The 16,092-nt window shown below is 44.2% G+C and overlaps 1 protein-coding gene across 1 annotated transcript in view; it reads right to left on the reverse strand.

The window, feature by feature from the left end:
• ITGA9 (integrin subunit alpha 9) overlaps positions 1-16,092 on the reverse strand; it is a 221,860-nt gene that overhangs the window by 198,596 nt on the left and 7,172 nt on the right. Inside the window, exons 2-4 of the mRNA XM_085304035.1 lie at positions 13,416-13,543; positions 12,279-12,385; positions 5,616-5,739 (exon numbers count right to left, since the gene is read on the reverse strand). Coding sequence (XP_085160161.1) covers positions 5,616-5,739; positions 12,279-12,385; positions 13,416-13,543 — 359 coding nt within the window. The remainder of the gene's footprint in view (positions 1-5,615; positions 5,740-12,278; positions 12,386-13,415; positions 13,544-16,092) is intronic.

The raw sequence follows: 16,092 nt of genomic DNA on the forward strand, positions 1-16,092 counted from the left end.
TTTACAATTTCGTGTATAGACACGAACCCTTTCTACTCGGATAGCAAACCTGAATGCCTTGCTGTGGCAGATGTCTGACTGCCGCATGTGAACCCCGCTGATGTTTTGATAGATTAATATGTGTTATATTTCACCATAAAAAAGTGTATTAGCCTTGGCTCATRGTTTCTTTAAGTATATCCTTCAAAAAAACCCCAGTACAATTCATCTTGAAATACAGGAGGAAAATTGCCATGGAATATTTAAATTTATGCAGTGAAAGATTTAAGTCAGGCAAATAATGAAATAACCATATTGAATGCCGGAGCATAGGATGAGAGGCAAATTAAACTTATTTTGTACTTTGGATTTTCAAACTTCTCCTTTTCTGCTTTGATAAACAGACTTTGGCTTAAAGACATGACTAAACTATTTCATTGAGCTTTTTGTTTTCATAGCACCCCATTTACCTGGTTGGCCCTTACATCAAGCCCTCTGTAGCACAAATAGAGACCTCAAATACTGCCCCACAAATCAGTTTTGACATATACTTTGCCTCACGCTTTGCCTTCTGCCTCCAAACCAGCASCCTGCAGAACTGAAGGCAACTAAAAGGCAGCATCCACAAGGATTTGGAGGTGTAAATGATCCAGCTCACACAAGCTGTCCCTTGAATTTACTTGCAAATAAAACACAAGTGAATATAAAACTGCAAGAYGATGACAGAAGAAATCATAACTGTTTTAGCAATAGAACAATGTGGTTATTCGGGGTTGATAGATGATTCCACATTTTGTGCAGTCAGGCATTTAATGAACATACAGAATTACTTTGTTTCTTGGGATGAAGAGAGTATTGATTTTCTTAAAGGTTTTTCAGAAGATACAAGAATACGTGCACAAAAATTAAACCAGTTCTCCAATCAAGTTCAAAAAAWTTAATCAAATTTATAGTTTTGTTTCTTATTATAATATAATGTTGCCTACTTTAAGGAAAAGAAAACCATACAAATTCAGATCTAGGAGTAACTTGAAACAAAAGCCCCAACATCAAAGGAGCACAACACAGCTGATCTTCACCTGCAATATACTTATTAGAAAAAGAATAGAAACAAGCACATTATTGTTCTCATTGTCAGGCAATGAAAAACCAATTATTCTTTAAAGGAGCTGAACAATTACTAACTGCAATGTGTTAGGAATGGGAAAGATTTGGCGGTTTCAACGACTGCGCAATAAGCTGGCTTGGCACATCCCCCAAGGCTTACCCTTTAATAGACATAGCTCATAATTTTTTGATAATTTATCATTCCTAAGCCACTTATATTGCTGGTACTATCTGCCCAAACTAATGGCCTTACATCTCATTAAGTAACTGGTTACACTCTGGTTGTAACAGTGGTGGACAGCAGGGATTGCAGCGTTTCAAGCGGATTCTGAGTTTGCTTATTGCCGCTGCTTCTGTGAATTGTGAAGAGACATTAAAACGTTGAYGTGAATACACACCTGGCGCAAAGCCACCCCTCCTCTCCACATGCATCCCGACGCCACCGTCCCGCAGAGCCTCCTGGAGGCCTCTGACTCCTCCAGCCTCCCTTGGTGGAGGTGCCCTCTCCAGGACATAGCAGTGGCCTCTGTCACACATGCTATACCTCCATCCATCCATCCATCCATCCATCAATACAGTAAAAAGGTCAGCCAGCAGGGAACCATGCAGTAGTTAAGTCAGATCACAGCTTTTGCACACCCGAATATCAAGATTTACATGAGGCTTAGATGTTGCATGAGGCTTGATATTGCACAGAGTGGGTCCAGTAGTTTCCAGGTAGCTCCAGGCGATACAACTGCTGTCACAAATGGCTCCTCTGGTTTTACACATCTGTCTTTCCTTCCCACCCATCTGCACACTGCCGTGCACCCCTGCTTACACAGGCCACAACCCACCAAATTAATTACTGAGGCAACCRCACAAAGAAGTAAGATGGGGCTGACAGTCAAGCGCCTTCCTGACTCCAAAAATATGCCATGAATAAATACGTAAAGCAAGCAAGCAAGCAAAAGATGGCAGTGTTTTGTAGCCAGGGTGACCTTAGGTTACGAAAGCTGAGGAAGAAGTAATCAGATAATAAACAAAAAGGATAAGCCATGACATGTGTAATGATTCAGAAGGCAGCACTCTGCAACCTCTTCTGACACAACAGAGAAGAGTGTCTAAGCCAGCTCCAGGACCATAACATAGCGTCAGCTCCCCAGTGCAATAAAACCCTTTGAAATACTTTATCTGCCATCTTCCCAGATGGAAGCAAAATGGATGGCTGCAATAAACCATCATTTGTGCTGGAAGCCAAAAACATCCRTTTAAATTGTGATCTCCTCTTTCCTATCTTGCAATGTTTCACTCCGCTGCGAGAAAGCGGTAGTAATCTTTCTGACCAAGCGCTGTGGTACTGGGTTTACACCACAAAGCAGAGAAGTCTTGATGGCTCCCAGAAAACCAAACGCGGTCTGGACCCTGCGGGCAAACTCGTGTTTCCCTTCGGACAGGAGGCGTGCGAGCAGGCTCTAGCCCCCTCATTTACTAACCAAAGTGCCCATCAGCGTTCCCCACCTCCGCCCCCAGCTCTACCACAGAGGGTTAGGAAACCAGCCCATCTCTTCCCCGTAGAGCTGGACTACCTCTTACGCTAGGCGCAGCCGCCCTTCCTCTTTGCCGATCGACTGCATCAGGGCAGTGAATAGGCAGCTTCCTATTCTTGCAGGCCATTAAAAACAAACCAACAAAAAAAAATTAAACAAGTGAAACCACAGCTTGGAAGGCCATACCTCAACTATACCTCAAAGGACATCCCACTCATATAAACCAGATTAGTTCCTACTCAGAAAGACTGCATTTAAGTATTCGGCTTGCTGCTGTTCTCATTAGCTCTCAATAGCTTCCAGACTTCTGTCAGCTGTTTCAAGGAAGCTGGACAAGAACAAGATGGATTGAGACTACTGCACTGTTGCACCACTACCACCCAGTCAGGAAATTTCCATTTCCTATTTCGTCCTTAATTATTAAGCCTGCTTTACGCGGAGAAAAACATACTGTATGCATTAAGTACGTCTAGCCCAAGGTCGGGCTCCTCTCTGTTTTGGCACCCGGTGCTTGTCACACAAGGTAACAACGCGTCGTGGCGCGCGCGCGTGCGTGCACCCTCCCAGGGCTCGCGGGGCTCGTGCTCCCAGCCGGCCAGGCCAGGGCCAGCCCTGGCTGCGGACCGCGCGGCCGCGCCGGCCTCTCGCGGGGCTCCCCCGGCGCAGGAGCACCGCTGCGCGGCGCCTGCAGACCACCAGGCTGCCCCCGGTCGCTCGCAGACACWCTCAGAGCGAGTGGCAACGCAAGGGCGCCCAGGCACGCACGGAGAAGCGGGGCTCGCAACCGCAAAGTCCGGCAGGCTCCGGCGGCTGCCAGGGAGGCTCTTAGCTTAGCAGAGCCTCGGTTACGTTACRCATTGCATTTATTACTGCTGTCAAACTCCCATTTCCTCCCCCCCCTTCAGACTGCTTCTGTTAACCCACATTTTGTTARAACGGAGGAGGATTTTTCCTTCGCTTTCTAGAAGGAGAAGACAGAAAAGTTGCAAAGGTGGTAAAATGAGAGGATTGCCCTCAATCCCTAACCGTGAATCTTTCTGCCTGGATCCCAGCTATCCCTCGCTTTGAGGATCAGGGCTTGTTTTACTGAAACCTGAATGTTTCAGAAGTAAGCAAATTCAGTCATCCCCAGTGATACTTCGTAGCTTGACACCTGACAATCCCAAACCCCCAATTTTCATTCTAGCATACAGTGAAATTAAGCCAACATTGTACCGCACCAGCCCCGCCAATTTTCCACTGGCCGCTTCGTGTACACTAGGCCCACACATTTCTATTTTCTAGCAATTCCTGGCAAATATCCTGTCAGATTAGCAACAGTTTTTACTCCAAAGATGTGACACACAGAAAAATACAAGCGGGTTGTCTCCTCCAGGAACCACCTCTCTGCAATGATTTCAGACTGGCAGTTTTTAAGAAAACGTGAGAGTGATGGCAAAGGCGCGCGGGACGYCCTGGAAGTGACTCTGCACATAGGTGGTGATCATTAAAGTCAGTATCAGATGATTTACGTTGCGTTGCTTAAGTGCGAAGCCTTAGCCTGATTTTGCTGGCAAGAACAAAGAATGAATAAAATTAGATGTTTCCAGAACAGGAAGGCTACGCTGTTTATTTGTATTTTGTTGCAGATCAGCTGGAACAGCTGCTTCAAGAAAGACTCAACCCCCCTCAGATTTCAAAAAATGAATAATTTCAGGGTTGGGAAATGCTCAACACATGCTCATCCTAGTTTGCTCTGAGCTTCACCTCGGCTGCGCTGGGTTGAAAGAATCACAGGTCCCAGAGCAAAACCCCAGGTGAGGTGAGAAACCACACCAAAAGAAGCAGAAACCCTCTAGCAGGTCTCACCCTGCTCCACGGTAGACCCCATTTCCCAGGCCTCCCAGCTGAGACAAGTCTGCTCTTCAGCAGGAGAGGAAGACACAGGGACATCTACCACATTATCCCTCTCCCACGTACTAACGTCAGCAGCAAGGCTGTCACCAGCTGCTGCCAAATTTGGGGGGGGAAAGGAAGAAAAAAGAAAATCAAAGGCTTTGTCCACATCAAACTTTGGCCTCCAAACTCCTACGCTTCCTCAGGCTCCGACAGCTGAGCAGGAAAAGATGATGCCCAAGACAGACAGAAGGAACCCTAGAAGGTGTTTTCCCGAGTGAAATGTTTCATTGAGGGCTGAGAAATCTTAAGAGATGATACTCTATCTTCTTCCTAATAACATACTTATATCTCTGGATTACTTAATTGCTGCTCGCTGAGGAGAAGCTGTCTCTGAAGCCTTTGGGAAAGGAAATCTGATACAAAAATCACATAAGCACCGGAGTTGGAAAATTAAAAGTCGACACTTGGGATTTAGCGTAGAAACAACAGACACAGTCACCCATTGTTCAGAGCTCGCTCTCTGCGTGTCCCTCCATGTCTCCCTTTGCCCACGTAAACCCAGACCTTCAGAGGTCCCAAAAGGGATCAGACACCTTACAATATCTGAAACATGACAGCAGTTACACTCGTCTGCCATACAAGTCTTCAGGGTGTCAAACAACGCTTTTTCCCTCCAGTACTCTTCTTCTGAATCACAAGAAAGAAAATATTTCCATAAAATGAACAAATTGGTTCCTAGCTACAACATAATTCAGCGTATTTACTCCAGGGTGCAGCTAGGCATGAGGCCATGACTAATGGTCTGAGCTCACATCAACATCTACTGATATTCATATAAGGGAGAGAACTTTTACCTGAAAACACTGTTCAAAAATGTATTGTTCTTGTATTAACTAAGCATGGCCRTGCACAGTAATTCACAGGATCGGTTCAATCACAGCGCTTTTCTGCAAACTTTATCCAAAAAGACCAGCGTCCTYCCCAGCTGTGCCTCAAGGCACAGAAACAAAAAGAGAAAAGTATCAGCACTGAGGGTTACAGCAGACAGTTTTTGGAAACAAACAGAAAACACATTGACCATTACAGAAGAGGATATGCCCGGAGGCGACCTCCACGCCTTACCTTCATAGCAGGGCAAGAGCCTCCGGCCGGTGGGCTGCAGGTTGGGTGGGATGATGTTGCAGAAGCCGTGCGGGAGGATGTACTCTGTCTCATAGTAGATGTTTTTCCAGCGATGTGCACAGGCCTAAACAGATTATACCACAGGCATTACTGGCCTAGAGTAACAGGACAGCCCTCCGAGCAAGGCAGGGCATGCAGAGTGCAGGAGCAGGACTTCTCAGTATCACCTTTTCCCCYTCATCCTCTCTTATCCTCCCCTTGCACCCTGCTTTTTCTCAGTAAAGTATCTTCTTACTGCAATCTTCTGCAGTTCATGACATTGCCTGACCTGGTGGYTCAGATCTCAGTCTTCCTATGTTTTCCTAGTCACGCACATCAGCAGGCCTCAGAGCAAGACTAAGCCCGTGCTCCAAACTTCAAGATCTTCCTCATTTTGTATGAATCCTCATGGCCAGTGAAGCTCTTCTAAACAGAGGTGCATTGGATAGAACCCCCATGCCAGAAAAAGAGGAAAAATGGGGAAAAAAGGGCAGTAAGAATACATGTAAGGAGACCAGAAGGGATGCTAGGACTCAGAGGGTTACTAAGGCCATACTAAGAGGTTACCCCACCAGAGGATGCATCAGTCAAAGGCTTGTATCCTGGAAGAGGTGATTTTTTTCCAGTGGCAGGAAAGCTGGACCTGGGTTAGTGATAATGAATTGAAGTGAAGATGCCAGAGATTCTGCAGCAAGGAGAGTGGCAACAGAGTCAAGGTGCAGATGAGGCACAAAGAACAGGATGTTTTCTCCTTCATAGTGGATGAGATAAACTTTCAAAATCACAGCTAAAGCAGTCTCACCAGGATACAGCACTTGCTACAATGGCCACACAAAGTCATGCACGCAAACAGCACCGAGCCTGATTCACACTTCCCCAGAATCCATTTGCTCCAAGAATTAACACTCCATTGCTGCCAGACAAACCACAAATAGCCYTGTGCCCAGAGGGTTACTCAGAATACAAGGAAATGTAACTCAAAACAGCAAGGGCTTTGAATTTTAAGACATGCTGGGCCATACCTCCAGCTGGGGCAAGTCACTGAAGTTAGCATAGATGCATCGGTTTGTATTGTCCAAGGCTTGGCCCCATATGCACACAGCCAGCTCTCTGCTACCAATAATCTCCTCCACATACCTTCAGCTCTTCCCAGAGGCCTTGCATCAGGCCTGCTGGTTCAGCGGGGCCAGGGACTGCCACCTCTGTGATCCCCCCCTCTCCAGAGAAGACACCCTCTCCCTTCCTCCCCTTTGCCCAGCTCCACTTTTCGGACTCGCCACCCCAGGGCTGAGCACGTTGCCTCTGCAAGCACCCTAACGGGGGAAAAACTCCGCAAACTGGGCACAGCTGAGTCACCTACCCTATAAGGACCTGGGAAACGGGTCAACACTGGGAAACTCAGAATTCAACCCAACCGCCAGCAGAGGCTCCTTCCTGTGTACTTGACCCCAGAAAGACATAACGGCTAATACTCCCCTCTCATTTTCTATTGAAATGGAGCAAAACCAGTTATGCACAAGCCTGCTTTGCAGTTAACAGCGCTGCACTTGGAAGTTAGAAGAGCAATAAATATCAGGCTCGGGTACTCAACCAGAAGCATGCATTTCCTGAAGATGGTTATCGCGCAGGGATAATGAAGGACTCCGGGGACTCTGGCAAGCTCTGCACTGCATCCTGCGTCGCCGAGTGCCATGCATTACGTGGAGGATGCGTACAACGGCTCTCCGCTTGACAGCCAGATGTACCAAAGGAGACTTGTAAAGCACGTCTTTGGGGGCTCTATTATTTGCTTTTTTAAAAGAAAACCCAGTTCTGATTTTAATCCCCATGCACTCCTCATTCAAAAGTCAACAGCAGCAAAAAAAAAAAGGGGGGGGGGACAAAGAAAACCACTAATGCACGAAACCTTTATTTTCACAGTGGTCAGGGAATTCTCTCTCTCATGAAGGACCTGTTTGGTGGGCACAAATGTACACGTGCACAGCCCCATTAAAGACTGTACCACACGGACACRCAGCATTAAAGCAACATTCAATTCAACTTCAGTTCCAAATGTAAACTGAAATGGAAACAGATCAAAGGGTTTTTTTTTTTTTTTTTTTGAATTATGAAAATATAAATAAAGGATTGAGATCCTGCAAATTCCCTGATATTTTCTCTCTCAAAAACTGCCAGGAACTCACATAAATTAACCTCATAATCTCTCCCAAAGGAGCATGCATGACTGAGAACCAGGGAGAGCAGCAGCATTACCTCCCGAGCAGGAGCGGCTCTGCCCGCRGAGGCCAAGAAAGGCACAGGAAGAAAGAAAGTCATGCTAGGAGCACTTCCCTGATCTGTTCCTCCCCATCCTTTCTGGYGTGCACGCCGCTGTTGCCCCCAGCCGGCACATCTGCCAAGAGCTCCTCCCCACAGCTCCAGGAGATGTGCTCCACCTCAGCTTTCCCAGTAGCTGCTCCCCTGGACTCCTCATACCGCGGCTCCAGGATGGGACATTTTCCCAGTTTTTGTTGTTGTTTCCCCTGCCACACACACASAGTTTATGATTAACTGTCCAGTAAGTTGGCTACTTGAAATGAAAAATGGCAACACTCAATAAAAACAAACTATAATGATAGATGTGGCAGGTACTGAGGAAGAGCAAGATTAAAGGATGTGACTTATCAACAAGTCACAAAGCGCTGCCTCTAGTTCCCCTCCTAACACAAACCGAAAGAATGAATTTCATCACCTCAGTTTGGAAAGAACTGGCAAACTCAGCTGTATATATTGTAGCACTTACAATAATGCAAATATTGACTGCTGGCATAYGCCAGGACAGGAGACCATTGAACTGCAAATCTGCTCGGCCTTTTCAGCTAATCTTTTTTGCTTGTTTGTTCTAATCTTCATTATTATTARATGCTTTTCTATTTTGTTCTCATTTCCTTCACACAAAATAAAACTCTGGTTCAGTAACGTCCTGCACCATATGGACTTGAACACAACCCATGTTAGCAATCATCAGCTAAGCCTCACTGACAAACAGCATATTCTTWATCTCCCTTTTGCCCCTTTTCACCAAAGTTAGTATTTTTATCTGGCAATTGAGAAGGCTGACGAGAGAGAAATTTCAGCCACTAGACAGATTCAAAGCAAGAGGAACAACTTCCTTATGCCGTCCACCATTAAACTGTGGGACTCTAACTTCYCTGACATGGGACATCATGAGTATGAGTAGCACATAGGGGTTTAAAAAAACTGATTGGGCATATTCATTAAAAAAAAAAAAAATCTGGGGCTATTAAACACAAAGATACAGCTCTGACTTAAAGGAATCCCTAGGAAGYGCCACAGTAAATACTGCCATGATGCCTGATGAAATGGACTGTACATGCTCCAAGTTGCTGGAGACCACTTCTCCCAGCAGACCCAGGGCTGACYGAGGACAAGCTGATATGCTGCACTAACTTCATGGGCAAAGCTCCTCTTACCCTCGAAGTGCAGGCAAGGTGGGAGAGCCCTAAATGAATGCTGAAGTCCTATTATTTGCCTAGTTATGAATAAACAAGTTTTGTACTGTCATTGGCAAGTGCAAATATAGGTATTAAGTTTATTTTTCATTAAATGTGTAAAAAACACTGCATCCTTTGCAAAGCAACTTTACATGGCAGCAATGGTAATTTTATTGTATTATAAGTATTAATACATCTGCAGCAAAAAGTGCTTAAAATGCTGGTTTTATTTTTGATGACTAGTCTGCAAYATTGACCAAAGATACAAAAAGCCAGATTAGCAAGAGTTAGCTCACAATTTCATTAAAAAGTTAATCAGCAGATACAGCTCTGAATACACACACAGACAACGTGTTTTCTCTGAATAAGAATTTCTCTTAGACACTTTAAAAAGAGTTGCATTATAAAGAAATCTTGATCTTTAAAATTAGAAGATTGCATGAACTACAAACAATCTGTTTACAGGGAAATCATGCACCTTTTGCATTAAAAAGGTATTTCAGATGCATGCTCTTCAGATAGAGTGTAACACTGCCCTGAAACAGCAGGGTATTTTCCACCAAGGATTGCTGGAAGAATCTGTATTCCTTATTTCAGATCCTGTGTACACACAGATGTAGACAGATGTTTAATTAATAGTATAAGACTGAGCGCTTCAGTGGTAACTATATCACTGATTTCAATGAGAATTAGACACAAACATCCCTAAACATCTGGATGTGATCTACTTGGTGGAGGCAGCACAAGCTTGCGAGAGGGCTGGCTTAGGATTCGAACTTGTGGAGATGTTTCACCAACCTAAGCTGCAGCAAAATAAGGATACCAACCAGCCGTGCTGGTTTTTCCTTGGGCTACACTTCGCTTTTAACATGCTTTATGTCTGACATTCCTGATGTGCCCCCTCGCAGGAGGGCTCAGGCCCTTCGAGAGGGGGTACCACCCTCCCCACGGAGAGTCCCTTTAGCCGAGGGGGGAAAGCTGCCCATCATGGCAGGAGGAGCAAACAAGACAACGGCAGCAGCGGGAAAGACCTTCCTGTTTAGGAGGGCAGAAGCAGCATCCTACCAGGCATGCAGCATGGAAGCCCTTGGGATGAAGGCTTGAATTGTGCTTGATGAAAGCTGTCCAGGCAGCTACCCTTAAAACATTGCCTTCCTATTGATCAGCGAGACATGGGAGTTAAGCAGCCCACTCCTTCTTCTGCACAGCAGAAAAGTCACTTTAAAAAGGCTGCTTCTTCATATTTTCCATCCATTCCACACCATTTCATTCCAGACTTGCTCACCAATCCCAGCCTTGTCCTCAAATTCTCCTCTACCTTCACTTGGGTTTTCCTTCTCCTAAAAATGACTGTGAAAGTCACCTCTCAAACTAAGGCCCCTCCATCTGGCCTTGTATTTCATCCTTGTAGCCTTCCCTCAGCTAGCCTTTACCTTAGTAGATGCCTGTTTTTTTCACTAGCTTCCCTTCCCTTTCTTTGCTTTTGTTTAGGTGTCCTCTCCCTAGAGAGCAGCTCCAGATGCAACCCATTCTCCCTTGAACCAAAATACACAAAGCCACTATTCTCAAGGTAACTATCATATTGACAAAAATGTCAGTGTTGCCCAAAAGTAGCTGCATGCACTAGCTTCTCAAAATGAGACAAGCATTTGCCTAATTCAAACAAATACCCAGAAAATCATGAGGATGATCACAAAAACACTGTCTCAAGACAAAGCAACACACATTATTCCTCTCCTGTGCTCAAGCACAGATTGGGATATCCCTTGAAAACATGAACTGCATAYACTGCTCTTATAGTATGAATGCCTTAATTTTGTGTTCTGCTGCACATGTTTATATTGTTAGATGGGGAGAGAGGATTTTTTTTTTTTTTAACTTATGCTCCTCTGTGTTCCCCGCATCCCTGCTGCAGGGCACATACTTAAAATATCCAGAATCAATCAGCCTCTAAAGCATTGCAAGCTGTACACTAAATCAGATAAAGTACCACAGTACATCCCTGCCTACCACAGAAAGGTGTAAAAAACACCTACTCCCCCCCATGATGAAGTTGGTATGCACCAAGTTGTAGCATAACTGTTCGGAGTCTAAATACATGCTGAGATGACTGCCTTTGTGCAAGGTAGCTTTCTCCACTTGACTGACATAGGTGGTTAAGCACAGAAGTTATTGCACTAGTTTTTTTGCCACTAGTACATTTATGAATAGTTTGTTCCATGTACCACGGATATTCTGCATCTCATTGGAAAGACAGGGTAAGTTTCCAACTCCTGAGTGCATGTGTTTAGGATTAGATTGTTGTTAGGGTTACTCAGATAGAAACTTAAAATTTGCTTTCCACATACACGATGCACTGTATGTTTTGTTGCAAATTTTCATTTTGGGTCACAWTCCTGCAGACTCATCTGGTAGACAGTCAGAAGCCAACAGCGGATGTAAACACAGACACAGTTATTGATTGCAATATACCCACGTATTTTTAAAAGGTATTTGCCCAGCTTTCTTTATGATCTTTTTCCAGCATAGGAAATGTTTTGCAAAGATAAATTCCACATCCTAAGGATCCCATCTGCTCTCCTTGACCTCTCTATTTGCATGGTAACCATTTCAAAGACAACAAGGACGCCCACACAAAACTAAGTTATCTCCACTCTCAACTCCTCTGCCTCATTAATAGAAATTGCATGTACAACAAGACAAAAYAGTGCTGCAAACATTCATCTTACTTTTCCTGGTAAGTTCCAATGCCCAATAGACACATTCCTGGAGAACGAACAAGTATATATTCCCTACATAAACACAGGCCAACCGCAAAAGGGACAAACTAGTAGATACCTCAGAGACAAAGTTCTATTTATTCTGTTCAAAAATTTAATCCCTCAGATTTAGGAGGAAGCCCTTGGGTGACACAAGTCAGGTGTGACTGCTTTGAAGTCTTCCCTCTATAAATAAAGCTTTCTGGCTGGGGCTCATTTTCCTTCCGCTTCAAGGAAGGRACTACAGAATTAGCTGCCCGTAAAGCTGGACTCTGTCAGTCACTACTGAACACATTAATCCTGACATGTTTAGCATTAGAGTCAGACAGCAGCAACGATTTTAATGAGATCAAAGAAAAGAGTGGACTTACCAGCACACTTCCACCAGCCTTAGGCTGTCTGGCCAAGCTCACGCCCATCCATTCATCATCCCTGTCCTCCTTACAGGTCTTCCCACACAGCATGCCCCGGGAATTGCCTACAGAGAGAGGGGAAAGGCAGTGAAGGCAAGGAGACATGAGATTCCTATAGAATCCCTATAGGAAAAGAGAGCATTGATCAAACATCCACCTGAGAGTGCTTTCCTTTTCCCTCTTTCATCATCATTATTAAGTCTTGTGTGCATTGCTCAGGATGATCCTCTCATTCTTACTAGACATCATGCAAATACACAGTGGAAGACAGACCCGGTCCCAAACAGGGTGTAAAGCCAGCAGCTATTACAGCATGTCAACAGCTTTGCCTGGATAATCAATGCCACTGAAGTCAATGGGAGATGTGTGTAATTGCCTGCAGAATACAGTCCAAGTGAAGTTATTCTTGAAAATGAGACGGTGGGCATTAAAAAAAAGGGGGGGGGCTCAGATATTTAATTCTGTCAGGTAGTAGTCATGAATTCACAAATTATCATTAACACTTTGGTGGTAAGAAGACAAATCAAAATTAGCCAAAAGTACTGCTTTAACACAAGTACACTTCTTAAAAGTGAATTGCTATTTTACTCCTATTTTGAAAAGATTAGTGAAACAATACTAACATGTCTTTTCTACAGGCAGAGAAAGCATTAATGTGAATCATGTCACCAAAAGAAATGAAAGATTTAATGACTCCAAATTTCTCCATCAGAATTCAGCACAAGGTTTTGGATCAGAGCCTTAATTTAGGAACAGGAACACTATCTTCATCTGGTTTGGACCATACTTCAGAGCAGCCAAAGGGAATCATGATCACATGCAATAACAGACAAGCATTGCTCTCCCAGGGAAACTTTTATTTCCTTTAGAGGTAAACAAAAGGAATCATTTACTGCATCATGAGGGAACCCACAGATTGCTATGTTGCTAATAGCACAGTACACCATGCACCCATCACCACATCATCTGGGGCCATCCCACACACTGTCATTTTGAGACTGCTTGGATCAGGCAACAGTGCTCCAAAGTGCTCTTAAAAAACAAAAGGGGGAAAGAAAAGAAAAGAAAAGAAAAAAAGGCATCATAACTACCCACCTCGGCCCATATCCAGTTCTGTGCATCTTCTGTCAGGATTTGTATGGACTCGACATTTAAATACTGCTCCTGGGGACTGAACAGAGGTGCTGTATTTAGATTCTGCCTTGGGAGCACCAACCAAGACCCTGGAAACCAAAAGCAAAGTAACAAGTGATTAATTTTAGGAGAAAAGAAAAAATAATAAACAACAGCAAGGTTCACATTGCCAGAGCTTCCTCAGAAAAAGAGCTTTTTCCAATGACCTTGTAAAATGATGACATTGATTCAYGAACTGAAAACACCACACACAATAAAGGCAGTTTTCTGCAGTGAATCCATGAACTCTCTAACAAGTTAAATTTCTATTAGGGGCATAATACATTTAAAGCAATTCCTTCCCCCCCCCCCCCCCCAAGAAAAAAGCATTTAGGAAAGTATGAAGACAGACAAGAGCAGCTGCATCCATTTTTCTTCAGTTCTAGCTATATCCCTATCAACCCCCAAATCCACAGAGCCAATATGCATGCCCGCAAGGGAATGCAATCTGAACCAACAGGCTTTCCAGACAGCCAAAGATTAATAAGCTCATTTAAGAAGTTGAGGCACCTCCTGCTCAGAACATTTTAGGTAATTATTGCTTCAGAAAACCAGGAACAAATCTCTTGCATGAGGCACCGCTACCGACCATTTATCATTAAAGCAGCAAAGACAAAACCTGTTCTATTTATCTTGCATGTGAGAGAKAGCATCTCTGGGAAACACCAGTACATAGTTCTGACCACAGGTTTCTTAGACATATCCTTGAAAGAAGATGAACACTTCCATCACTTGTGTCCAGCTAACCATTTAGCAGTCTAGCAGCTGATCATGCAGAAGGCATCAGGATGCTTTTGAGGAGGTTTATGTATGAATCACAAGTATCTGGGGAGCCCTTGCATTGTCTCCTCATGAAAGCGACAGTCTTCTCTTCAACTGGTTGCAAATCTGGATCTAGGCACATGAGGGTGAGGGGAGAGGTTAAGCAGGAGGAAGGCAGCTCAGGGTGCCAAGCAGTCCAGTATCAGCTCTGTTGATACTTTTGCACTGTGAGGCAGAGTATTGGCTTTTGTATATAAAACAACCCTCATTCAGGCAAGTCCTGGGCTGGAATTAGAGACAGTCATCTCTAAAAGAACAAGCTTCGTGTGGGAGACAAGCCTGTTACTGGGGAGGCAAGGCTGACCATGAGGGCACTGCTCTCAGGTTAGCCATTAAAGGAATAAAAAGCTCTGGTGCRTACCTGGTCCACATCCATAACCCACCCATGGCACAGATAGATCACCCAACACAAGCTCCAGAATGGAAGTATTCCTGGCTTGACAGGACTCCTGCTCATCCTCCTTGCCAGCCTCTAACTTAAAATGCCTTTCTCAACTGCTCCCTATCATCACGGTAAATATGGAGGTGAAGAGAGCTATGTTACAACGTATGCACACACCTGGGATCAGCCTGAGCCACCTGGGAGAACTTCCAGCAGGAGCCTACTCTATCCCAAAGAGTAGCTCGCGCAGTAGTTCTGTGCCGCAGCTATCATACAGGCTTCCTTGGATACAGGATGTGACAAAAACATATCTGAGCATGCAGGTAAGTGGCTATTTTCTCYGAAGTTTCACAAGCTAAGGATTAACGTTTGCAGAAGTTTGATGGGGCTGCACTTCATAATGCACATCATGTTTTCACAAGTGAGAAGAATTAATGCCTGAAATACTTAAGTTGCTGAAAYCTACAAAGCCTGCACACACTGGGGAGCAAGCGCCAAGGAGCCTGAAATAATAGCTCCAAATGGAAATCCCAATAGACCAGCACCAGGCAGAAAATCAAGTGCCAATCATTTAACCTACACAGGCGATGAATGCATGTCATTCACTTATTGACATTCATGAGGTCTAACAAAAATAAATAAGGGGGGATATTACTAGCTTAAAGAGTTACTGGTTCAAATTGCAAATGGCAAGAAACTGTTTCTATGACCTGTTATAACAATAAGATAACGTAAACCACGTTCACCTCTGGTTTAAATGAAGCTTTATTCCAACCTAAGAAAAGTAAATTTGATTCAGCAATTAGCACAAAAAATACCTTATGTTGTAGAATACAGGATGGTGTTTAAGAAGCCTAAATTACAGAGACTCATTAGTTCTCTTTGAAAAGCTGAATGAGAAAAAGTGATAATTAATGATTTGAGTAGGCTACCRGCACAGATTAAATTACCCAAACTGTCTAGAGTGCATGCATCTTTCAAAAACAAGACTTGTCCTCATTTCCCTATGCAGATAGAGCACAAAGAAGCAGCCAGTAAGGGCAACTGCTGACATGTGCCAACAGCAAATCAATTTGGGATTGTTCTGAGTGCCTGGACATTCAAATCGACGACTCACACATATCGTGCATTAATCTACCTTGTGTCATTCACTCACCCTCTTGCACTTGTTCCCTAGTGGGTGCAGCCCTTGCAGATCTCCAGTTCTGTTTGGTATGACCCATGCTTGCCCATGCCCTGAAAAAGTCACCTCCAGGGAGGCTGGAGGTTTTCTATAGGTTCCTATGCTTTTTAGTTGGTCCAGTTGCTATTTGCCACCTACAACTTGTTTTGGTTTTATTTGGAGATTTGAAACTGGAATATTCATAGAATCATAGAATCAGTAAGGTTGGAAGG

The sequence above is a fragment of the Rhea americana genome, unplaced genomic scaffold, assembly GCF_003343005.1.
Source record: "Rhea americana isolate MKP2758 unplaced genomic scaffold, rheAme1 scaffold_100, whole genome shotgun sequence".
NCBI lineage: Eukaryota > Metazoa > Chordata > Aves > Rheiformes > Rheidae > Rhea > Rhea americana.